This window comes from Phocoena sinus, chromosome 2 (genome assembly GCF_008692025.1).
Source record: "Phocoena sinus isolate mPhoSin1 chromosome 2, mPhoSin1.pri, whole genome shotgun sequence".
NCBI lineage: Eukaryota > Metazoa > Chordata > Mammalia > Artiodactyla > Phocoenidae > Phocoena > Phocoena sinus.
In genome coordinates, this window is record NC_045764.1 from 72,939,682 (window position 1) to 72,964,346 (window position 24,665).

The 24,665-nt window shown below is 33.9% G+C and overlaps 1 protein-coding gene across 3 annotated transcripts in view; it reads left to right on the forward strand.

The window, feature by feature from the left end:
* Positions 1 to 24,665, forward strand: part of VPS13C (vacuolar protein sorting 13 homolog C) — a 176,398-nt gene that overhangs the window by 4,544 nt on the left and 147,189 nt on the right. For all 3 annotated transcript variants that reach the window (XR_004348280.1, XM_032621285.1, XM_032621287.1), the window contains exons 2-5: positions 11,850 to 11,893; positions 14,361 to 14,403; positions 17,915 to 18,010; positions 19,414 to 19,515. Coding sequence is in view for 2 of the 3 variants with exons in the window: in XM_032621285.1 (XP_032477176.1) it covers positions 11,850 to 11,893; positions 14,361 to 14,403; positions 17,915 to 18,010; positions 19,414 to 19,515 (285 nt within the window). In the remaining variant the exon portion in view is untranslated. The remainder of the gene's footprint in view (positions 1 to 11,849; positions 11,894 to 14,360; positions 14,404 to 17,914; positions 18,011 to 19,413; positions 19,516 to 24,665) is intronic.

The window sequence follows — 24,665 nt, forward strand, 5'->3', positions numbered from 1 at the left end:
CCTAGTGCATATTAAAGTTAATGTTTATACTGTACTAAAGTCTCTTTGTGTACAAGAGCATTATGTCTAAAAATATGTACATACCTAATTAAAAAATACTTCATTGCTAAAAAATGCTAACCATCATCTGAGGCTTTGATGAGTCGTGATCTTTTTGCAATAGGAACATCAAAGATCACTGATCACCATAACAAATATAATAATAATGAAAAAGTTTGAAATATTGCAAGAATTACCAAAATGTGACACAGAGACATGAAGTGAGCAAATGCTGTTGGAAAAATGGCACCAACAGATTTGCTTGACAGGGTTGCCACAAACCTTTAATTTGTAAAAAAACAGTACGTGTGAAGCTCAGTGAAGTGCAGTAAAATGAGGTATGCCTGTATTTTCATAAGTATATTTCTTCCAGGGTTTTCACATTCTGCAGTGTTATAATTTTGTGTAGAGTTAACACCACGTGTCTAAACACCACATATCTAAAAATATCTTATTTTCCAAAATTTGTTCTTTAAAGAAAAAAAAAAACTATTTGCATATGAGCTTACACTTACAGTACTTATACTATCTGCCAGTTATTTTGTCAGTCAGATTTTCAAAGGTTCAGAAAAATGCCTGGTGGGCATGTTGCTGCCTATGCAGGTCAGAAGGCTTATCTAGATTTTTGTTCCCCACTGACTGGTACCAGGAGATAAATTGCACAGCTCTTAGCTATTTTTGGGGTATCCAGGATTTAATTGTTTTAAGACTAACATATATTTGAAAAGGTATGTTGAAACACCGGATCTTTTGCAATTCAGTTTAAGTAGGATTGTTGCAATGTAGAACCTTTGTCAGTTTGATTTTTCAAAGTCATTTACTGTGAAAAGTCATCAGAAGATGTCCGTTCAGAATTCTGCTGCTCTCACTTCCATTTGACAGGTAGAATATACATAGAGGCTGTGATGTGTTGGGTGCAAGAGTTGCCTATGGTGACCTGCTGGCCACCAGTAGGATTAGGAGCCAGGTGGAGTGCCTTCAGAGTTTGTAGCTCTGCAAACCAGGCTGAGCCCATGCTTATTACCCTATTGTCCTACACTCCACCCCTGACACTTCTCCATCAGCTGCCAGATGTTGTTGGAGCAGCAGGATAAGGAAGGAGGAAACCTGGGATCTAATTACATATCCAGTACTGCCTGGTTCATTGGCTTTTGGCAGTCACTGACCAGTGACCACTAGCTTCTTATCTGTAAATGAGAAGGTGAGGCAAGGTCATTTCTTCTCGCTTTGAGCTTCTGTGACTTGAATAAGGCCAGAGCAGCGTGAGCTCCTTCGTTAAGTTGTAGTGCCACTTGCTCCGCATTCATGGTGAGAAATGGTAGTCAGGTCATGTTTCTTTCCTTTCTGTTCTTCACTCAGTACCAGTGAGCAGAGAGCCACAGTCATGAAATACGACAAGAAAAATAAAGTTTCAGCCTCATGCTGATTATTTGCGAATCCAAATCTGTATATATAGTCTTAACAGGTAGTCAAAGGGCAGCTTGAGAATGCAAGAAAAAACAGGCCTCTTTGCTTCTTTTTACTTTGATCCATAAAACATAGCAGTATCTAAGTGTTTCTAAACCTGTTGAGGAATTTTTTTTTATTCCTTTCCTCCCAGCCAACACTTGGTGTAGTGAAAGCCACATTTCTTATTAGCTTGTCCTATAGTATGTAAAATGAACAACAAAAAGTTCAATATTATAATGTACTTAGGCTTAGTTATCATTATTTAAAACACTTTAAAATTTTATTGAAAACAACTTTCCACATACTTGAATAGTATCATAAATGAAAACTTCACCTCTTTTCTACAAATAGAGCTAGAAGGTGGTACTTGGGTAACCATTCTGCTAGGAGGCTCTGCCATACTACTCATTCTTAGGAAAGCCCTGAAATGTACTCGAAAAGGAGAAAGTTCAGTGGTGACATGGCAGCTTTCCACCTTTCTTTGCCAAAACTTCCTGTTTCAATAGGGAAATGGAAGAGTGAGAGTCAGTTGTTTCTTCTCCTTCCCTTAGCTTCCCCTCCCAAGATAAAGTTACTGTGAACTACTATTAAAATGAGTCTGCATGGGTTAATTTGGGTTAAATATTGAGTGAGCCAAAAGGTTTGTTCGTTTTTTTCTGTAAGATGGCTCTAGTAGCACTACTTAGTTCTTTAACTTCATTCGAAAACATTTTGTTAGATTGTATGTGACAGCTCTCACATCAGCATGCATTTAAAAAAGAGTTTTCAAAATTGGTGAATTTTTGTGTAGCCGTTTTAATATTGAAGATGGAAAAAAAAAGCAGCATTTTCGGCATATTATGCTTTATTATTTCAAGAAAGGTAAAAATGAAACTGAAATGCACAAGAAGTTGTGTGCAGTGTATGGTGCTGTGACTGATCGAACGTGTCAAAAGTGGTGTGCGAAGTTTTGTTCTGGAGATTTCTCCCTGGACGATGCTCCATAGTCTGGTAGACCAGTTGAAGTTGATAGCGATCAAATCGAAACAATAATTGAGAATGTCCAACGTTATACTTGCACAGGAGATAGCCAACATACTCAGAATATCCAAATCAAGCGCTGAAAATCATTTACACCAGCTTGGTTATGTGAATCGCTTTGATATTTGGGTTCCACCTAAGTTAAGTGAAAAAAACCTTCTTGACCATATTTCTGCGTGCGATTCTCTTCTGAAGCGTAATGAAAACGTTCCGTTTTTAAAACAAATTGTGACGGGCGATGAAAAGTGGATACTGTATAGTAATATGGAACTGAAGAGATCGTGCGGCAAGGGAAATGAACCACCACCAACCACACCAGAGGCCGGTCTTTGTCCAAAGAAGGTGATGTTGTGTAATGGTGGGATTGGAAGAAGTCCTCTATTATGAGCTCCTTCTGGAAAACCAAACGGTTAATTTCAACAAGTACTGCTCCCAATTAGACCAACTGAAAGCAGCACTCGACAAAAAGCGTCCAGAATTAGTTAACAGAAAAAGCATAATCTTCCATCAGGATAACCATTTACTACATTGACATAGTAGTCTTAGGCCAGTCACTTAAGCTCTCCAAGCCCCAGTTTCTTTCTGTGTCCTGCCTCCTTCACCAGGAGGCTGTGAGGATCAAGTAATGTAATAGCTCTGAAAGTGTTTTCTAAAATAGAAAGGTTTATGTTCTTATTGTATTCATTCCTATTTCAGTACAATATGCATTCTAATTAATTGAGTCAAGACTTATTGAGTACCTACTATGAGGAGAATCAGTAAGGAGTTTATGATCAGGTTGGGGATTTAAATAGTTAAGTGTTAAGTGCCATAAGACAGGTGTAGTGAAACTTCTGTGAAAGTTCAGATAGGTTATTTCTGACTGGAGGTATTTAACATCAGCACTATATTTCTTGCATTTATTTTGTAGGTCATCTTGTGTTTTAAAAGCCATTCTTCGACTGAGGTGGGCTTGTTCCAAATTATGCCAGTACCATTTGATTCTTATTCATAAATATACTAACCTTGTTATTTTCTGTAATTTAGCAACCATTTCTTTTTCTGTTGAACTTTTCTGAGATGGCTCCAACTCTGCTTGCCTTGGTTTTATTTGCTAATTTAATGGATTTACTTTCATTCCCCTCTTCTGGTTCATTTGTAAAGATTATTAGATAAATTTTGATCCAGGATTTACTTTTTTAAGATACTTCTTAAAATATCCTGCAAGATTAGCTTTGAAACTGTGTATGTGACTCTAGTCATGTATGCTCATCCAAAATGTTTCTGTTTATTTATGAGTATCATACAGGGTTAAAAATTAGAAATTTTGTCTTCTGAAGCCAGACTACACTTATTGCTTGCTGTCATCCTTTAGGGTTGCCAGTCCATCATAAAAGGAAATCATTTCACAGAATTTCTCTACTTGTCTCTCACCTTGGTTTCTTTAGAAATTCATGGGATTAGGGACACTTGATTGTGGGATTGGCGTTAGTGCCTTCCTTGCTGGCAGAGTTAAGTCTATCCATCTCCAATTATTAGTCATTCTCCCCTCGCCTTTTTTGTTTTGGTTATTGTTAAAAGATTAGACACATATTTACCCTTCCTCTAGGTTTTCAGGAACTTCCTATGGCCTCTCTGTGTTCTTAGCCCAGGGTGATCTGATTATAGTTATTCCAGTTATTTGCATGTGTATAGAATTATGTTATCTTGAATAGAAATGGAAAGCTAAATCTTAACTTTTTCCTTAGTATTGAGTTAAATATAAAATGGTTGATATTTAGGAGGGAGTCTGCTTTCTGTGTCTGCGGAAAAGCATGCATTTTAGTGGAAGAGTACTTCTTAGCACAGTGCCTTACTTAGATAAGGCATGCATCTACTGGTTGAATGAATGAATGCACTTTTACCCTGGTGCAGAAATACACTGCTGTTCCTCCCCTTTTCTTTGTGTTAGGACTAGTGGCTCTCCCTTCAGTGCAAATAATTCATAGACTGTATCATTCTTATTTCATTGTTATATTTACTGTTTGTTAGATAACATTCACATTTTTCAGAGAGGAAGTATGCATTTGTTTGCTGGACTCTAAGTAGTAGAAATAGATCTTTTTTATGTGTCTGTAGTGAAGGTAAATAGTAAATATAGAAAGAATTTATATAAAATATATTGAGGTCATATTGACATTAGAATTTACCTTGTTTTGTTCCCCATTTCATATTACAATTTGTATAATAGTTTTTAACATGAAAGTAATACATGTTTATTGTAAAAACTAGAAAATACTGAAGAACATTAATAAAAAATCCTTAATTCTACCTCCTAGCAATAATCGCCATTACCGTTTTTTATCTGCCTTTCTAAATATACTTGTTTAGCTCTGTTAGCCATATTGGTAGTTTTCAGTATTTCACATGTTAAATACCATTTATTACTTCATCAAAGAACGAGAATGCCACTGCAGTAGAAAGTGTGCTTTTTATGAGGGCGCTTATTATGTTAGTGCCTTAATAATTATTAGAAAATGCCTCATATCTACTGCAGGTTACTTGTGAGCACTCCTGGTGACCCTTGACTCACTAGTTGAAAATTAATGGGTAGGACAATCAAAATTCATGAGCAAGTTCACAAGTCTCCATATGGTCTTAGATCGTGTTAAATTGGTTTGGATTCCTTCAAATATGCACTAGCTTCTGTGCAGATCAATTCTTTTGGCCTGAGTAGAATTCCCACTTGTAATTTTTTGTAATTCGCCATCTGACAGAATTAAACCCAGGAATATTTTTCCACTTTATATAATTTTTATACATATAATGCGTTTTAAGGATTTTTTCCCAATTCTCAAACATGTCAGTTTTCCATGACTACTGTATTATCCCTATATTTGATCAGTGATGACATCTTGTTGGTTCTGCCCCCAGAGTAACTTCTTGTTGGTATTGTTGTATTGGTTTTTATTTTTACTTCTTTTTAAAAAAATTTATTTTTTTATACCGCAGGTTCTTATTAGTTATCTCTTTTATACATACTAGTGTATATATGTCAATCCCAATCTCCCAGTTGCTCCCACCACCACCACCTTGGGGTCTGTACGTTTGTTCTCTACATCTGTGTCTCTATTTCTGCCTTGTAAACCGGTTCATCTGTACCATTTTTCTAGATTCCACATATATGTGTTAGTATATGATATTTGTTTTTCTCTTTCTGACTTACTTCACTCTGTATGACAGTCTCTAGATCCATCCATGTCTCAACAAATGACCCAATTTTGTTCCTTTTTATGGCTCAGTAATATTCTGTTGTATATATGTACCACATTTTCTTTATCCATTCGTCTGTCAGTGGGCATTTAGGTTACTTCCATGTCCTGGCTATTGTAAATAGTGCTGCAATGAACGTTGGGGTGCATGTATCCTTTTGAATTATGGTTTTCCCTGGTATATGCCCAGGAGGGGGATTGCTGGACCATATGGTAGCTCTGTTTTTAGTTCTTAAAGGAACCTCCATACTGTTCTCCATAGTGGCTGTATCAATTTACATTCCCACCAACGGGATAAAAGGGTTCCCTTTTTTCCACACCCTCTCCAGCATTTGTTGTTTGTAGACTTTCTGATGATGGCCATTCTGACTGTGTGAGGTGATACCTCATTGTAGTTTTGATTTGCATTTCTCTAATAATTGGTGATGTTGAGCAGCTTTTCATATGCCTCTTGGCCATCTGTATGTCTTCTTTGGAGAAATGTCTGTTTAGGTCTCCTGCCCATTTTTTGATTGGGTTGTTTGTTTTTTTAACATTGAACTGCATGAGCTGTGTATATATTTTGGAGATTAATCCATTGTCGATTCATTTGCAAATATTTTTTCCCATTCTGAGTGTTGCTTTTTCTGTTGTTTATAGTTTCCTTTGCTGTGAAAAAGCTTTTAAGTTTCATTAGGTCCCATTTGTTTATTTTTATTTCCATTACTCTAGGAGGTGGATCAAAAAAGATCTTGCTGTGATTTATGTCAAAGAGTGTTCTTCCTGTTTTCCTCTAAGGGTTTTATAGTGTCCGGTCTTACATTTAGGTCTGTAATCCATTTTGAGTTTATTTTTGTATATGGTTTTAGGGAGTGTTCTAATTTCATTCAATTACATGTAGCTGTCCAGTTTTCCCAGCACCACTTATTGAAGAGACTGTCTTTTCTCCATTGTATATCCTTGCCAACTTTGTCATAGATTAGTTGACCATAGGTGTGTGGGATTATCTCTGGGCTTTCTCTCCTGTTCCATGGATCTATATTTCTGTTTTTGTGCCAGTACCATATTGTCTTGATTACTGTAGCTTTGTAGTATAGTCTGAAGTCAGGGAGTCTGAGTCCTCCAGCTCTGTTTTTTACCCTCAGATTGCTTTGGCTATTCGGGCTCTTTTGTGTCTCCATACAAATTTAAGATTTTTTGTTCTAGTTCTGTAGAAAATGCCATTGGTAATTTGATAGGGATTGCATTGAATCTGTAGATTGCTTTGGGTCGTATAGTCATTTTCACAATATTGATTCTTCCAATCCAAGAACATGGTATATCTCTCCATCTGTTTGTGTCATCTTCGATTTCTTTCATCAGTGTCTTAGTTTTCTGAGTACAGGTCTTTTACCTCAGGTAGGTTTATTCCTAGGTATTTTATTCTTTTTGTTGCAATGGTGAATAGGATTGTTTCCTTAATTTCTCTTTCTGATATTTTGTTGTTAGTGTATAGGCAAGCAAGAGATTTCTACTCATTACTTTTTTATCCGGCAACTTTACCAAATTCATTGATTAGCTCTAGTAGTTTTCTGGTGGCATCTTTAGGATTATCCATGTATAGTATCATGTCATCTGCAAACAGTGATGGTTTTACTTCTTCTTTTCTGATTTGGATTCCTTTTATTTCTTTTTCTTCTCTGATTGCCGTGGCTAGGACTGCCAAAACTATGCTGAATAATAGTGGTGAGAGTGGACATCCTTGTCTTGTTCCTGATCTTAAAGGAAATGCTTTCAGTTTTTCACAATTGAGAATGATGTTTGCTGTGGGCTTGTCATATATGGCCTTTATTACGTTGAGGTAGGTTCCCTCTATGCCCACTTTCTGGGGAGTTTTTATCATAAATGGGTGTTGAATTTTGTCAGAAGCTTTTTCTGCATCTATTGAGATGATCATATGGTTTTTCTCCTTCAGTTTGTTAATATGGTGTATCACATTGATTGATTTGCATATATTGAAGAATCCTTGCGTCCCTGGGATAAATCCCACTTGATCATGGTCTATGATCCTTTTAATGTGCTGTTGGATTCTGTTTGCCAGTATTCTGTTGAGAATTTTTGCATCTATATTCATCAGTGATATTGGTCTGTAGTTTTCTTTTTTTGTAGTATCGTTGTCTGGTTTTGGTATCAGGGTGATGGTGGCCTCGTAGAATGAGTTTGGGAGTGTTCCTTCCTCTGCAATTTTTTGGAAGAGTTTGAGAAGGATGGGTGTTACTCTTCTCTAAATGTTTGATAGAATTCACCTGTGAAGCCATCTGGTCCTGGACTTTTGTTTGTTGGAAGATTTTTAATCACAGTTTCAATTTCATTACTTGTGATTGGTCTGTTCATATTTTCTATTTCTTCCTGGTTCAGTCTTGGAAGGTTATACCTTCCTAAGAATTTGTCCATTTCTTCCAGGTTGTCCATTTTATTGGCATAGGGTTGCTTTTAGTAGTCTCTTATGACACTGTATTTCTGCAGTGTTCGTTGTAACTTCTCCTTTTTCATTTCTAATTTTATTGATTTGAGTCCTCTCCCTCTTTTTCTTGATCAGTCTGGTAAAAGGTTTATCAATTTTGTTTATCTACTTAAAGAACCAGCTTTTTGTTTTATTGATCTTTGTTATTGTTTTCTTTGTTTCTATTTTATTTATTTCTGCTCTGATCTTTATGATTTCTTTCCTTCTGCTAATTTTGGGTTTTTATTATTCTTCTTTCTCTAGTTCCTTTAGGTGTAAGATTAGATTGTTTATTTGAGATTTTTCTTGTTTCTTGAGGTAGGATTGTATTGCTATAAACTTTCCTCTTAGAACTTCTTTTGCTGCATCCCATATGTTTTGGATCATCGTGTTTTCATTGTAATTTGTCTCTAGGTGTTTTTTGATTTCCTCTTTGATTTCTTCAGTGATCTCATGGTTATTTAGTAATGTATTGTTTAGCGTCCATGTGTTTGTGTTTTTTACGTTTTTTCCTGCTGTACTTGACTTTTAATCTCATAGTGCTGTGGTTGGAAAAGATGTTTCATATGATTTCAATTTTCGTAAATTTACTGAGGCTTGATTTGTGACCCAAGATGTGATCTATCCGGGAGAATGTTCCATGTGCACTTGAGAAGTAAGTGTAATCTGCTGTTTTTGGATGGAATGTCCTACAAATATCAGTTAAGTCTATCTGGTCTGTTGTGTCATTTAAGGATCGTGTGTCCTGATTACTTTTCTGTCTGGGTGATCTGTCCATTGGTGTAGTTAAAGTCCCCCACTATTATTGTGTTACTGTCGACTTCCTCTTTTATAACTGTTAGCAGTTGCCTTATGTTTTGAGGTGTTCCTATGTTGGGTGCATATATATTTATAATTGTTATATCTTCTTTTTGGATTGATCCCTTGATCATTATGTAGTGTCCTTCCTTGTCTCTTGTAACATTCTTTATTTTAAAGTCTATTTTATCTGATATGGGTATTGGTACTCCAGCTTTCTTTTGATTTACATTGGCATGGAAAATCTTTTTCCATCCCCTCACTTTCAATCTGTATGTGTCTGTAGGTCTGAAGTGGGTCTCTTGTAGACAGCATATATATGGGTCTTGTTTTTGTATCCATTCAGCCAGCCTGTGTCTTTTGGTTGGAGCATTTAACCTATTCACATTTAAGGTAATTATCAATATGTATGTTCCTGTTGCCATTTTCTTAATTGCTTTGGGTTTGTTTTTGTAGCTCCTTTTCTTCTCTTGGTTTTCCCACTTAGAGAAGTTCCGTTAGCATTTGTTGTAGAGCTAGCTGCTTTGGTGGTGCTGAATTCTCTTAGCTTTTGCTTGTTTGTAAAGCTTTTGATTTCTCTGTCGAATCTGAATGAGATCCTTGCCAGGTAGAGTAATCTTGGTCGTAGGTTCTTCTCTTTCAACACTTTAAATATATAGTACCATTCCATTCTGGCTTGTAGAGTTTCTGCTGAGAAATCAGCTGTTAACCTTATGGGAGTTCCCTTGTCAGTTGTCATTTTTCCCTTGTTGCTTTTAATAATTTTTCTTTGTCTTTAATTTTTGTTAGTTTGATTAATATGTGTCTCAGCATGTTTCTCCTTGGGTTTATCCTGCCTGGGAGTCTCTGTGCTTCCTGGACTTGGGTTGCTATTTCCTTTCCTATGTTAGGGAAGTTTTTGACTATAATCTTTTCAAATATTTTCTCAGGTCCTTTCTCTCTTCTCCATCTGGGACCCCTATAATGTAAATGTTGCTGTGTTTAATGTTGTCCCAGAGGTCTCTTAGGCCGTCATCATTTCTTTTCATTCTTTTTCTTTATTCTCTTCTGTGGCAGTGAATTCCACCATTCTGTCTTCTAGGTCACTTATCTGTTCTTCTGCCTCAGTTATTCTGCTGTTGATTCCTTCTAGTGTATTTTTCATTTCAGTTATTGTATTGTTTATCTCTGTTTGTTCTTTAATTCTTCTAGGTGTTTGTTCTTTAATTCTTCTAGGTCTTTGTTAAACATTTCTTGCACCTTCTCGATCTTTGCCTCCATTCTTTTTCTGAGGTTCTGGATCGTCTTCACTATCATTATTCTGAATTCTTTTCCTGGAAGGTTGCCTATCTCCACTTCATTTAGTTGTTTTTCTGGGTTTTTTTCTTGTTCCTTCATCTGGTACACAGTTCTCTGTCTTTTCATGTTGTCTGTCTTTCTGTGAATGTGGTTTTTGTTCCACAGGTTGCAGGATTGTAGTTCTTTTTGGTTCTGCTGTCTGCCCTGTGGTGGATGTTTCTATCTCCATCATAACTTTTTTTTTTTTTTGCGGTACGTGGGCTTCTCACTGCTGTGGCCTCTGCCACTGTGGAGCACAGGCTCCGGACGGGCAGACCCAGCGGCCATGGCCCACGGGCGCAGCTTCTCCACGGCACGTGGGATCCTCCTGGACTGGGGCACGAACCCGTGTCCCTTGCATCGGCAGGTGGACCCTCAACCGCTGCGCCACCAGGGAAGCCCCAATATAACTTTTTAATCTATCTCTTTGACTCTGAAGTTACTGCCTACTTCAGGTTTTAATTTTTCTGCAGTATATTGTAGACGCTTTCTTCCTATTATTATGCTGTAGTATTTTCTTCACGTTTGTGAGGCTTCTTACCTCTTACTTTCCTTTTGAAGTTTTTAAGTTTATCTTAGGAATTTACAATATGCTTATACAAAGGAAATGAACTTTATGGCAATAACAGCTGTGATTATTTTAGTATCTAGTCTTGTAGTTATCTGTGCATAGGAAGCATAATATGTTTTAAAAAATAAATGTGTCATGAGTGATTAAGAAAATGCATAACTGCATAATTTATACTTGTATTTAGTGTTGAAACTTCAGTTTTAGTAATCTTTAGAGAATTTAAGTGAAATGAAAACCTTTTTCTTTTGCTTAAGTTTTTATGTAAGTAAGAATACTTACATATTGTGTATCAACATATAAGTGCAGTGTTTAAAATTTGAGTCATGTAATCGTGTCATTGTGGCTTTAGTTTTTTATAACTTAATGTCTGAATAGACTTTTAAAAAATTGGACTAATAAAAGAATATTAGAACCATAAACAATAATTATGGGGAAAGTAGGATGTTTGAAGTTTTAAAAGATTAACACTGTGGTCTTGTAGAAAATATTCACTGACACCATGATTAAGGAAAGAATCCTGGGTTACAGGATAATTGATCTGTTATAATAGTCACCTCTTTACTTCCTTCTTTTGAGATTTTGGCTTAATCATTAAAAATGATGGATACTTTCTTTGGTTCTAAAGTTCTTTAGTCTGAAAATCTTCAACTTCTTTTTTTTTTTAACATCTTTATTAGAGTATAATTGCTTTACAATGGTGTGTTTCAACTTCTTTCTCATTAAATGTTAGCCTGATTAACTGTTTTGTAATTTGTTTTGCATTGGGCTAACCTAAAATATTTACAACTAATACTTCTTATCTATAAGTAGCAACTCTTTTGTGCCAGTAGCTTCTTAAGTTCTTGAAGTTTGCTTTGCTCACTTCTTAGCATTTAGCATAGTGTCATAGTGTTTGGTTTTGCATTAAGACAGGGTATACTATTTGGTGTATTAACTTCATATTTTTGTCTTTTATTTTTTAAAGGTAATGTGGCTTTAGATAATCTACAAATAAAAGAAAATGCTCTGGTAAGTTTTTTTTTTTTATAACTATGTTGAGTACTCAGTTAATTCATTAAGCTCTTAGAAACCCTGGTTACTAGGTATCTGGTACCAGGTGCCAGATGAAGTGATTGAGTCGCTCAGAGAAGGATTACTTTTTTAACTGTTTGCTCTAGGAAAATCTGAGATTAAAGATTTAGGAAAAAAATTTTTTTACTGATGATAGAAATAGTATCTCTTGGAAAATAATAATGTTTTTCCCTTTTATATATTTGACTGTATAGCTTTGTAGTAGACATTTGTCTTAATGAAATAGTTTTCTTCAGAATTATCTTTAAATGTTTTTCAGGTAAATAAGGGCTTTATTTTAACAATGTATCTAATAAATAATTGTAATTTTTGGAAATATATTGGCAGTCCAGCCTTATAATACTATGGTAATGTTAAGAGGTAAAATAGATTTTTTTGGAATCTAGCTCTAGACAGTAATTTGGGTCGTTTACTATTGAGCTAAAAACAAAACTCTCCCCATCTTCCAAGACCCCTACCCCCCTTTGTCTTTAGCTTCTTGGACTTAATATGAGTTTATGAAATGTCTTAAGAATGAGTTTATTCTTTAATCAATAGGTCAGGTTTATAATTAACCTACATTATGTTTTATAATCCTAGCTTTGACCTCTGGTTGAATTTACATAATGAACTGTGTAATTAAGGAGAGCCTTATACACAAAGTTCTCCCATGACTGGTCTCATGGAAGCCAATTTTGGATGTTGAAGATCTAGGAGTAGAGCTCAAGAAGTAACAGTTTATTTTTTTACTGGCATAGTGGAAAGGTCATGGACCTTGTACTCTGGCCGATGTGGGTTTGAGTGGTAGCTCTGGCTGTGACCAGCTGTGTGACTTGCGGGAAGTTTCTCAGTTTCTTTGAGCATCAGTTTAATCATCTTTAGAATGAAGTTAATAATACAAAACAGTATAATATTTGTGTACCTTTGTGGCTTGAATAAAATAAAAAGTAGAGCCTGGCAAGTAGTGGACTCTCAAAATATTTAAAATTTCTTTCCCTCCCTTTATATAGGATGCTATAATTTTAAAAATTTTATCCAAAATTTTAGAACTTAAGATTCCTTTGCTAGAGATTGGAATAAAGGCTATTTTTACTCTACTTACGAAAATATTTTAGAAGATAATAAGTCTAAATAGAATTGTGGTTGCAGGGTATAGGTATCTAATATACTTAGATGACAGATTGCACTCTGTTAGCCTAATTTGAATTTTGCTTATGATTAAATCTAATAAATTATTTTGTAATTTATATTCTCCATTAATTCAAACTAGCCTCCTTTCCCTAGTTAATCCAGCTTGGTGAGGTTTTACTTTGATATGGGTTCTTTACATTTATTTTGTGTGAAAAATTATTTCAGGAGGATTAAAATGTGTGTGAGACCACACTTATAGAAGTGTGTAGTTTTCCATTGGTATCCTGTATGATATGAAGACAATTGAATTTATTTGTCCCCTTCCCCTGCCCAACACCTGGAGGGTAGAGCTGCTCTCTCATTACCAGTGAGGATTTTTTGTTTGGGTCTAAAAAAAGGTTTATTGTCAAAATCTGTTAGTGTTGTGTTCAGTTTCTGTTCACTTAGAATAGTTGAGTAACCAGATGAGTGGGTAAATTGATTCTTTTAGTTAATTAATTATTTATTTATTTTTCAGTTAAATTTTAATTGATTGGTTAATTCTTACCTAAAGTATGTATTTAAGTTGCCAGATTTCCATAGTATTAGCATGTAAGGTACACCTAACAGAAAGGCTATTCTGACTGGTTGAATTTTTAATTATTTTAAAGACTCAAGCGAACGTTGTGATTATCAGTTATTGTTCAGTACTCTGTGAATAAAAAAGTTATTTGAACTTTCTAGTGATTTGGAATCTAGATGAGTGAAAGTTCATCGTTATTGATTGGTACCTGTTAGTAACTTATCTAAAGTAAATGCTAATATGGTAGATAATATGTTGGGAATCTGCCTTTAAAGATTTGTTTATTCATTTACAGAATATTTTACTTGAAGAAGATTGTTTTCAACTTATTTAAGTGAAAAGAATCTTCCTTTTCCTTCCTTTTAGTATTTCACATAAGCAGTGTCCACCTTTTACTTCAAAAATTCATGGAATTTCCATCTGGCTTGGTTTGGTTTATTAAAACAACTAACCAGTTTATGCAATTACTTTCTTTAACTACAAACTCTTTTTCTGTTGTTCTTATTTATAATTTTGCTTCTCTTATGAATTCTTTCTTTAAAGTCAAGTGTAAGTTAATAAAAACTTTTTTTTTCAGCTGAGAAACATATCCTTTATGAGTTACTCAAATATAGAAAATTTATTTTGTTTTTCCTTAGAGATGATTGTGTATTTAAATTATGATAGAAAGATGATTTGGGTGGGAGCTTAATAATTTAAGATGTTCTTTAATCTTTTCTCTTTCTTCTGAAGAGTGAATTGGATGTTCCTTTTAAAGTCAGGGCTGGCCAAATTGGTAAGTACTTCACTCTTCATTTGAATTTTTCTTCGTCCTTTTAGTTTATTGTTCCTGTTATTTAATCTCAAACATCATTTATAGCTTGAAAAAAATGTGAGAGGTTTTTGGTTTATGTTGATTAGAGCTTTCTGAGTTCTCAGCCTAATGTATACTATACCTAGTACATACATCAAAGTTTTTGACAAAAGGTTAGAAAATTACCCTCTAAAGTGGAAGGACATTTGAACTGCAATGATGGTTTTCAGGCTTGGTTCCACCACACAAAAATATCTTCATTTTCGAAATCGAAATGCAAATTTTGTGTGATTTTTCTTCATATGTCAAAGTAGCGTAATTTGCAAACTCTAGTAAAGAGAATTTAAGTGTAGCTTATTTCCCTCATATTTTGTTCAGCCATTTCACTTGATACATTGTGCAGCAGTGTGGCATAGAGGATATGTTTTGCTAAGCAGAAAGTCTTCCTTTGCAGCTGAACTCTTACACTAAGATCAGCCATAACTAAGCATACATCTTTGTTGGAGAAATTTTTTAATAGGAAGTTTAATATATCAAGTCCTTTCAACTAGTCCATACTACTTGGTTTTTACTTTTTTTTTTTTTTTTTTTTTTTTTTTCCTGCGGTACGCGGGCCTCTCACTGTTGTGGCCTCTCCCGTTGCGGAGCACAGGCTCCGGACGCACAGGCTCAGTGGCCATGGCTCACGGGCCCAGCCGCTCCGCGGCATGTGGGATCTTCCCAGACCGGGGCACGAACCCGCGTCCCCTGCATCGGCAGGCGGACTCTCAACCACTGCGCCACCAGGGAAGCCCGGTTTTTACTTTTTTAAGAAATATAAATTACCACCCTACATGACTTACCCTTACTTTAGAATTTTCACTTATGCCACCATCCGTCCTTCTATCCCCATCACCCTGCTATTTCACCACATCACTTTCCTTCTTCATTCATTATTTTGTATTCAGAGGAGGCTTTTACTGTTCTAGTATCTCTTAGTAATTACTTGAATACTTCCGTGAATCTACATTATATCATATATATGTGTTCGTTTTATAAAAATTTTTAAATTTTCCTTGAAAAAATTTTCCTTAGATCGAAAGTATCCCTAGGGCTCCCGTTAGATTTTTTGTTCGTCTGTTACACAGAGCCTTGTGCTTTGTGAGGTGGTGATGTTTAGCAATGTGCTAGAAGTATTGTTGTAGCCCTACATGCTTAATCGAAATCCTTGAGTGAAGTTATAGCCATTCATTCATTCTTTTCCCTTTGAGATACATTGCTGTGGGAGAAGCAAGGCTAAATATATCTTTGTCCTTAAAGAAGTTACAGAGATCTAAAATTAGTACAAAATATTGCAGTGTCATTTCCGGGGTACTGGATGAGTTATATTTGACTAAAGAACTTTTACGTTATTCATTATATTATTACAACTAGACTTATATTTTGGAAGAGGTTTTCTAATGGTTCAGGATTTTTTCTCTTTGCTTTTAAAGTATTATAAGAATTTAATGGCTTCCTTCAAGGTTGCTCACTGAATTATGAGAGACCCTTTACATGTAAGGATGCAAAGCATATTTTCTTTCTACTTATCCCTGTTTTTGGGTTTATGGAGCATTTATATTAGTTATTAAATTACTGTTAGGCTAAAATATTATACCTAACCTGTAGAGTTAGTGTGGCTAAGTGGGCTCAAGGATGTTTTGGTTTTCTAAGAGCTAGACATATTTGTGGATACTCCTTTTACTTAAAAATTAAAAAAATTTTGTGATCTATAAAAGGAAGGTAGTAACATAACTTAATTTCAGTGGAATACAGAATAATTAAGGATGGGAGGATAATGAGTTAGGGTAAAAGGAGAGAAGAAAAGGTTTAGAGAATAGGTAATCTCTTTTTGGTATATTAAAGGGGCATTTCCCACTTTTTCAGTCTCATGCTCACCAAGAAGGCAATCAAATCAGTTTTTAGGAGTTGGTGAGATAACTACAAATAAAACACTATCCATTATAAATATATGTGGTACTCACTATAAAATCAACAGACTTAGAAATGACTACCTCTAGGCATTACCTTTAGGTCCTCTGAAGTGGGAACCATTTAAGAAACTCATCAGTTTTATAAGCTGGAGAAAAATAAAAATTTAGATGGAGAAATAATTGGAGATTTTAACCTTGGTATGAGATTCCCAGCTAAAACTGGCTTGCGTCCATAGCCATTCAGGTGAATCAAGATATCCTCCCTTTGCATTGCATTATTTTATTTCCTCTTCAGCTTCTTATCCTGTTTAACAATTTTTTGAGCTTTCAGCATCTTTATTTAAAAGTGCCAGTGATTCTGGTGGTATAAGTAGCTTAGTCATTCGCATATTAGCATGATTTAGTTGAATCAGATTCTTTGTCTTAAGAGTCTGATCGCCAGCACTGAGAGAACTATAGCTCTCAGTATAATGACTGTAGGGTCATTGTTTTTTAAATTGTGACGAGAGAAGGTATTTAATTCTGGAACATGGAAAACTGTGGGGTAGAAAAGGTTTGGATAGAATTGTTCTAATACAGTTGAGGGCAGATTGGGACATTGGCTACCTGGAGACCTGGAAAGAGGGCATACTGAAGATTGGGAAGAGAGTAAAGAAATAAATGTGGAAAGATACCAAAGACAGATTTTGCCCATTTCAAAATTTAGCTGAGAATATGTCCTTTTTGTCTTCTCTCCTGCTTTGCGTAGCTTTTTCCCGTAAAACTCCAAACTTGGCTTAGTGACAGTTAGGGCCATAGTTCATCTATTATTATGGGTGAGAAAGTTTCTGTAGGTAAATTTCTGCAGGACCTGATATTAATACCATTGTTTCTAAGAGAGAAGATGCGTTCTGCCTTTCATGAGATTTATAAGTAGATATTTGGAATATAACTGGTCTGAACTCCTGTAACTCATAATACTAGTAACCATAAAACAGTATACCTTGTCTTTAGGGTTGGCCTCTTCCAGTTGTAGCAATTTGCATACTGTCAAAGTTCTATTCCTTTGGTACTCTTCTCTGTGTTGCTGCTTCAATTCCTGAGATCTTGAACAGATTTTTTTTTTTTATACTAATGCTGTAGAGATGAAGTTGTAGGTGTGGCTAGAACAGCATGTACAATATTCAGACCATCAGTTCTGGTTACATTGATGACTTGGGTGGACTTAAGCATATAATTTAACCTGTCTGGGACTGAGTTTCCTTTTTTTTCAAAACTGAAGTAATAGTTGCCTCATTTTTCTTACGGTTTGGGAATATTAAATGAATTAATAGTTATCAAAAAGTTTGAAAATATAAAGCACAATGTGAATAGTCACCTTAATGGTAATATAATATGGAAAAGATGTTTTAAACTGTGTTGGGTTTTTTTTTCTTTTTTTTCTGAGTGATGTACATACTATATGTGTGAAGGGTTTTGTGTACTTTTTCTCTTAATGAAAAGTGAGAAATGTATATCTTCTTGAGCATCCAAATAAGAAGGTTGAAATTATGTTCCTTTAGATAAATTAACTTTGAAGATTCCTTGGAAGAACCTTTATGGAGAAGCTGTTGTTGCGACCCTAGAGGGATTATATCTGCTTGTTGTCCCTGGGGCAAGTATGTTATTTTAGGTTTATAAGCATTATAGTAAACATCATAGTAAAATTATATAGCATCATAGTAAAATTAAATTGTTAACTACGTTAAGTATCTTAATATGTTTAGTAAAAAAGAAGCTAATAGAAATAAACTAATCATATTCATATATGTACACATATACAATACATACATTTTACAGATACACATATATTGCCACATTTTATATAAAATATTTTTATGCTATTGTTGGAAAGAATAATTTCAACCATTTTTGAAATTTATTCTATTGTCAACGAATAATTATTCTACAACTAAGGCTTCCTATTAAGTTGAGATACATTAGACTTTTACTTTTGGGAATAAAAGTAAATAAGTTTTTAAAAATGTGTTAATCTACAGACTGGAAAATTTTTTTTCCCGTTTTGTTGCTTCTGATTTTGAGTGAATGTTCTTTCAAAAATGTGTGTAAAGTAGATAATTTTTTTCATTATAAACTATAGTATTTTAATTTTTAAAGTACTGATGTTTTTTAAAGTGATATGTTTCATTATTAATGTTTTTCCAGTTTGAGTACAATATAATGTTAAGAAAAGTTTGGGTATTTTAGGGGAAAATTACTTATATTTTCTCAACCATAAAAGAAACAATTTTTATTTTTACGTTTTGTTTTCCAGTCTTTACTGTATACATGCTTGATTTGTTGTAGCATTTATCATATATACAACATGGATCTGGCTTTTTTGGTTAATATATATATTTTTGATATGTTTCACAGTTTTCATGGTGATAGTGACAATTTTGAAAGGCTATATGATATTCCATTAAGGTCTGCCAACTGTTTTTTGCTATTATAGTGAACATTATAAACTCCTCCTTCTTATAGATATCTTACTCATTTTGTGTTACTTCCTTAGGATACATGATCAAAAATGAGATTACTAGATTAAAAGGATATATATGTTTTATGATTGTTGATACATGTTCTTGAATTACTTTCTGAAAGTCTTTTCAGCAATCTTACATTGATACCAGCGGGTATTGAATATTACATGTTTCTTGTAGTTACTCAAAATTTTACCACTCAGATATAATAACTGGAAATTTTTTGGTATACTTTCAGCTTTCTCTTTGTGCCTCCCTTTCACCTTTCTACTCACCCTTTTCCCCAAATATCCTTTTTCCTATCTTCTTTCTCCCTTTAATTCCTTTCCTTCTGTCCTTTTCCTTTTGATATAAGCTTTGTAAATAAATAGGAATCATTTATGTTTAAGCTTTTTGTAAAACCAATCTAAAGAATATAAATGTTTTTTGACTTACAAAAAATTACTTATTACACAATACAATATTATAATGAGCCTGAACTTTTCTTATTTATTTATTAATTGCCTTTCTTGATGTGTGAATTAACTATACATTTTTAGGTATTAAATATGATGCTGAAAAGGAAGAAAAATCCTTGCAAGATATTAAACAGAAAGAGTTATCCCGAATTGAAGAAGCCCTTCAAAAAGCAGCAGAGAAAGGTACAATAAGTTTATGTTTTAGATAAATGTACATATACCTATATTTTAGATCTATTTAATGCTCTGTAAAGAGGGTTCTTTCATAGGCCTTCATAAGTTGTAGTTCCAAAGAAAGAATTTTCTTTTAAAATCATATCTCACAATATTGAGTGTAAAGATTTTAATGACACACACTTGGGAATCACTGCCTTTGTGATTATTTTATCTCACTGCCAGTTAAATTTTCTTACTTTTCTTACCAGTCATTTCTACTGTGCTACTTAATGGAGACTTCCCAAATTCTTTGAGTTCTTGCAAGCCTGTTTGTTTTTCCCAAAGGTTAATGGTTTCTTTGTCTGCATTTTCACACGTGTTGTTGAAAGATAATAAGGTTTGGTATATTAATATAGTGAAATAATGTTTAGAGGAAATGGTGCTGTAATTCTTTTCCTAGCTTTCTCTTTATATTATACATGATCGTTTTAAAAACTTGATTTTTCAGATTTCAGCATTTTAACATCTTGTCTCAAGTTTCAATGTTTTGTTTTTATCTAAAAATAAATCTGGTGAGTATTTTAATTTGCTTTATGGAGCAACAATGAGGATAGGATGAAAAAGCGTAGTCTGTAGGATGGTGAGTTGAAGGAGTTTTCCAAGCCTTTCCAAGTTTGGTTTTCTCTTTCAAGTCAAATCATACCCCAATTGCAGATTGGGGTGTGAGAGTTATAGCATTTTACATCATTTTTGTGTCATTCGGTAGCATGTTTATATATTTCTGTGATGAAAGAATATGGTACTAGAAATGCTAAGGCATTTCTCTTTGGTCTCTCTTAAAAGGTATGGCAAATGTTGAGTTAGAAATGACAAAAATTATGTTTAGATATTATAATAAGGTATCTTTCCTAGCTTAAGCTGCTGATATTTATTTAAATCAATAAGAAATCTCTCTTAAAAATAGCTTGCTGATTAAAATTCTTTATTAATGATTCTAATTCTTTTTGCCACAAGTGTTTTTATCTTACTCAGAATTATTCTTTTACAAAAAAGTACTAAAATACTTAAAATACAGAGGCTGTCTTAATGGTAGAATTTTTTAAAAGCCTAAACATGTTTTTTCCTTTCGCTTTTCATATTTAACCATATCTTATGTTTCTGCTGAAACGTAAAGATCTATATTTCCATGAAAACAGTTTTCTTCATTTCTAGTACTTTTATGTACCAGATAAAGCAAGGTGGTAGTGGTTTTGTTTTATGACAGTTCAGTGTGAGTATTTCTTTTTATTCAATTTTGGTTAATTAGAAGTAGTTTTATAAAAATGAGGAAAAAGGCTTGGAGAGCACTAAAATTTTATGTCTTTCTTGAATCAATTCAGATTAAATCTGTTTTCTTAACACAAATGTATATAATTATATGTAGTCATCAATAGGTGTATTTATATATGCTTGGATATATTGCTATAACATGTAGTTATACACTTATAATAATTTATAATATGTATAATTAAGTTATATTTTCCCTCTTGAGAAATAAACCCCAAACTCATTATTTTTTTTAATTTGGAATGGAAATAGCTGTGATTGCTTAAAAAATATTTTAGTGTTTCCAGTGAACTATAAGAAAAAGCATGGTATATACTCTCTCCTGTTTTAGTAGTTGACAGTCAGCAAAATGATAACCTGCTATACATTTTGTATTAAGCGCCTATGAAATTTTGACTCCTGGGTTTTCAGTACTTAGGAAACTTACATGTTTGTGTCTGGCAGAGAGGCTATTAAGGATGATTTGATAAATATATAGGGGATGAACATCTGTACTATTAAGCTTGTGTAAATAGGGTTGTTAGGCTTATATAATATATAATCATTACATTGTAGCTTCTTGGATGATAAAATTTAGGTTTTTTTGGGTAGAACTAAAATTCAGAAAGTGAAACTCAGTTTTAACATTATTACATTAGATTTGTCAGAAAAATGTTTTGAGTATAAAAGATGAATTCAGGAATTGGGAAATATGTTGATAGAGGTTTTTTCCTTTAATTGTCAAGAAATACATTTAATTATCTTGACTGCATATAAGTATTTTTTCTAGTTTGTGTGAATATGGATCCTACGTTCATGTAATGTTATTCGTACGAATGATAAGACAACCCTGGGCTTCAGGTGCTTTCTATTTCACCATTATTAATTAATAGTTTTGACTTGATTACCATACTTTATTTTTCATACTTATTATTTTTCCACTTATTTATTGGTTTTAAAAGCACTATCGTGTATGTATAGAGACTAGGAGGTAAGGAGAGGAAGTGATTCAATTATAAGCACCAGATGATAAAAATGAAAATAGAGTCCTCAGGCTGATCTGCTTTAAAAAATTATTTTTACTTAATTTGTTTCATTTGTTAAAGTACTGCCCACTATTATGTGGGAAAAAAAGAAAATTGAAATATAACTATAAATTCATTTCTAGAGAGCTTCCTTAACTGTAAAAATAAACTTTCTTGATATTTTTCTTCTTTTATTTCATTGTAGTGAGTTTATTTTCCTGGAAAGGCTATTGTAAAGTAAAGGGAAATATTAAATTCCTAGTGAGGCCAAAAGATTTTTAAATGCTATATAGATTCTATATTTTAAAATGTTAATTTTATCAAAAACTCTAAAATTTTAGAGTTAACATTAACTCTAAAATCAAATAGTTTTTCCAAAAAGACTTACGATGAAAAATGTCAGTTTCGTATTCCACCATTCTCTACCCTCTAGACCCACTCCTTAGAGGGAACCATCTATTTTAGAAATATTAACTTTCTTTGTTGTCTAATGTATTAATGTAAGGCACTATCTTGGATTTCCTGTTACAGTAGTTAAGGAGTTCACCTCTCCTACAATTTTTTCACCCTAAATTCCCCTTTCTGTCTTCTCACAATATGGTTCTTTCATAATTTTTGTCCAATTACGAGTCAAATTTTACATTACTATGACAATATAATTATTATTCATTGCATAGGTCAAATAATGTACTGTGATTATATTTACTTTGCTATGTAGCCTTTTGTTTTTCTTGAATTTGTAAATGCTTCTTTCCTATTTGCCTGGTCTTTGTAAATTTATCTTCAATTCTTTTTGTGTACTACATGAAATCTATTTATCATATGACTATCAGTGTTATTTTCCAATTGGCCAAACCCATTCGTTGGTCCTCTCCCTGTCCCCCTGTCCCTCTTGGAGATCTTTCTCTGAACTGGTTGTTTTTTTAGTTCTGCTGCATAATTGTCATCCTGGAACTGGTTTTCGCTGCTCTTCTGTTTTAATTCATTGGGTCCCTTGCCTTTTGTTCTTTTTTAGTTTGTTCCTTTGTTTTGCTAGAACATTTCTAATAGCTTTTAAGAAAGGATACACTGGATATAATTTTAAAAATCCTTTCAAGTCTGAAAGATTTGTAATTTACTTCCATACTTGTTTGATTTGGCTGGGGGTGGAATGCTGGGTTTAAAATTAGAATTTTGAAGGCAACATCTTCTAACTTCCAGGTACTTTTGAGAAGTCTGATGCTATTCTGTTCAACAGATTGTTGGAAACACAAAAATTAGAAAATTCCTGGAGCCTACTGTTGAAAGACTTCATGTATAGTGATAAATAAGAGAGAGTGTTGAGTCTTACCAAAGAGGTATAGATAAGAGTGTTACGGGAGTTCATAATGGGCATATTACGTTCAGCCAGAGATCAGGGTGGACACTGTGATGGTATATATTTCAGCTGAGTCTAAAGGATGAGTATGCAGAAAGGAGAGAGGGCATTCTAGGTAAAGGGGACAGTGATGGTAAAGGGGACAGTGAAAAGAAAAAATGTAGAGCATGTATGCGGAGCAGCTAAGAATTTGGAAGTTTGATAGCACAGCCGGACGTGAGTTGGAAAGCTAAGTTTAGGTCAGTTTTAAGAGATTTGAATGCCATGATGGTGATGACGATAATTATTGAGAATTTACTATTTGCGGGTCACTCTTCAAAATGCTTTATGTCAGCTTACTCATTTAATTGTCATAATTCTATGATATAAAGGCTTTTATTGTTCCCATTATATAGTTGAGAAAGCTGGAAGTTAAATAACTTGTTCTAGGTTATGCTGCTAGAAAATGACAGAGCTAGAATTTGAACTCAGTCTGGCTCTTGACTCTGGTTTATAATGGACTTTAATTGGTAGTCAGTGAGAAAGTAAGTTTTACTTTTTAAAAAAAAATCCGGAGAGTGATGTGATCACAGCTGTGTTTTAGGAAGGTAAGCTTGTAGTGGTGTTTAGGCTGGATTTGAGGAGGGAAATGGAAGATGGTGCTACCTAGCCATCACTGACAAGAATGGATAGAAGGGATTCAGACAATGTGTCTGAAAGGGAACATACACTAAAGTAAGATGAATTCATTTCAGCTGACTCTAAAATTAGCATAAATATCACAGCAATATTTCATTCTGAAAATGGGCAAAATGGTGGGGAAAAAGGGAACCAAAACAGCAGATTTTTGCTTTCTTTGAAAATTTGGCAAATCAATGAGACATTAGCCATAATTGATATTTGTCTGTTTTGCTTAATTTGAAATTATTATTATAATTTTAATTATTAAGAATTTTTGTTTTAATGTTATGAAAACAAAGTTTATATGTTGAAAGAATGAAAATGGTGTCACTGAAAATATTTCCTTAGAAGTAAGTTGTTTTGGTGTCACTGGATTTTACTTGTTCTGTTACATGATTTCTAATTCTTTGAACTAAGTTTAGACATATTTTATGTGTAAAATTAAAGGTGTCTTTTAAACGCTTTGCATTTTGGTTATCGCTGCCATGCGGATGCAGGCGCACATTCAGGGGAGTTCATATATGGCTTGGAAAACTTTGTTTACAAGGACATCAAGCCTGGTGGGTATGCATGGTTAATTATATTCAGCTACATACAAAATTATATTCTTATCCATGCTTGTGCTTTTAATGGAGTTCATATGACGTGTCATCCTTTTAGAAAATATGGAAATGTAATTCATGTTTTTCCCCTTTACCATCATTTCCTTTTCTCTACCTTCAGCATTTTATTCATTCACTAAGTACTTAATGTCTTCTAGTAGCAAGCACTATGCTGGATGCTGAATATTCATGAGGTGAAACAGACACAATCCACTGCCCTTATGAAGC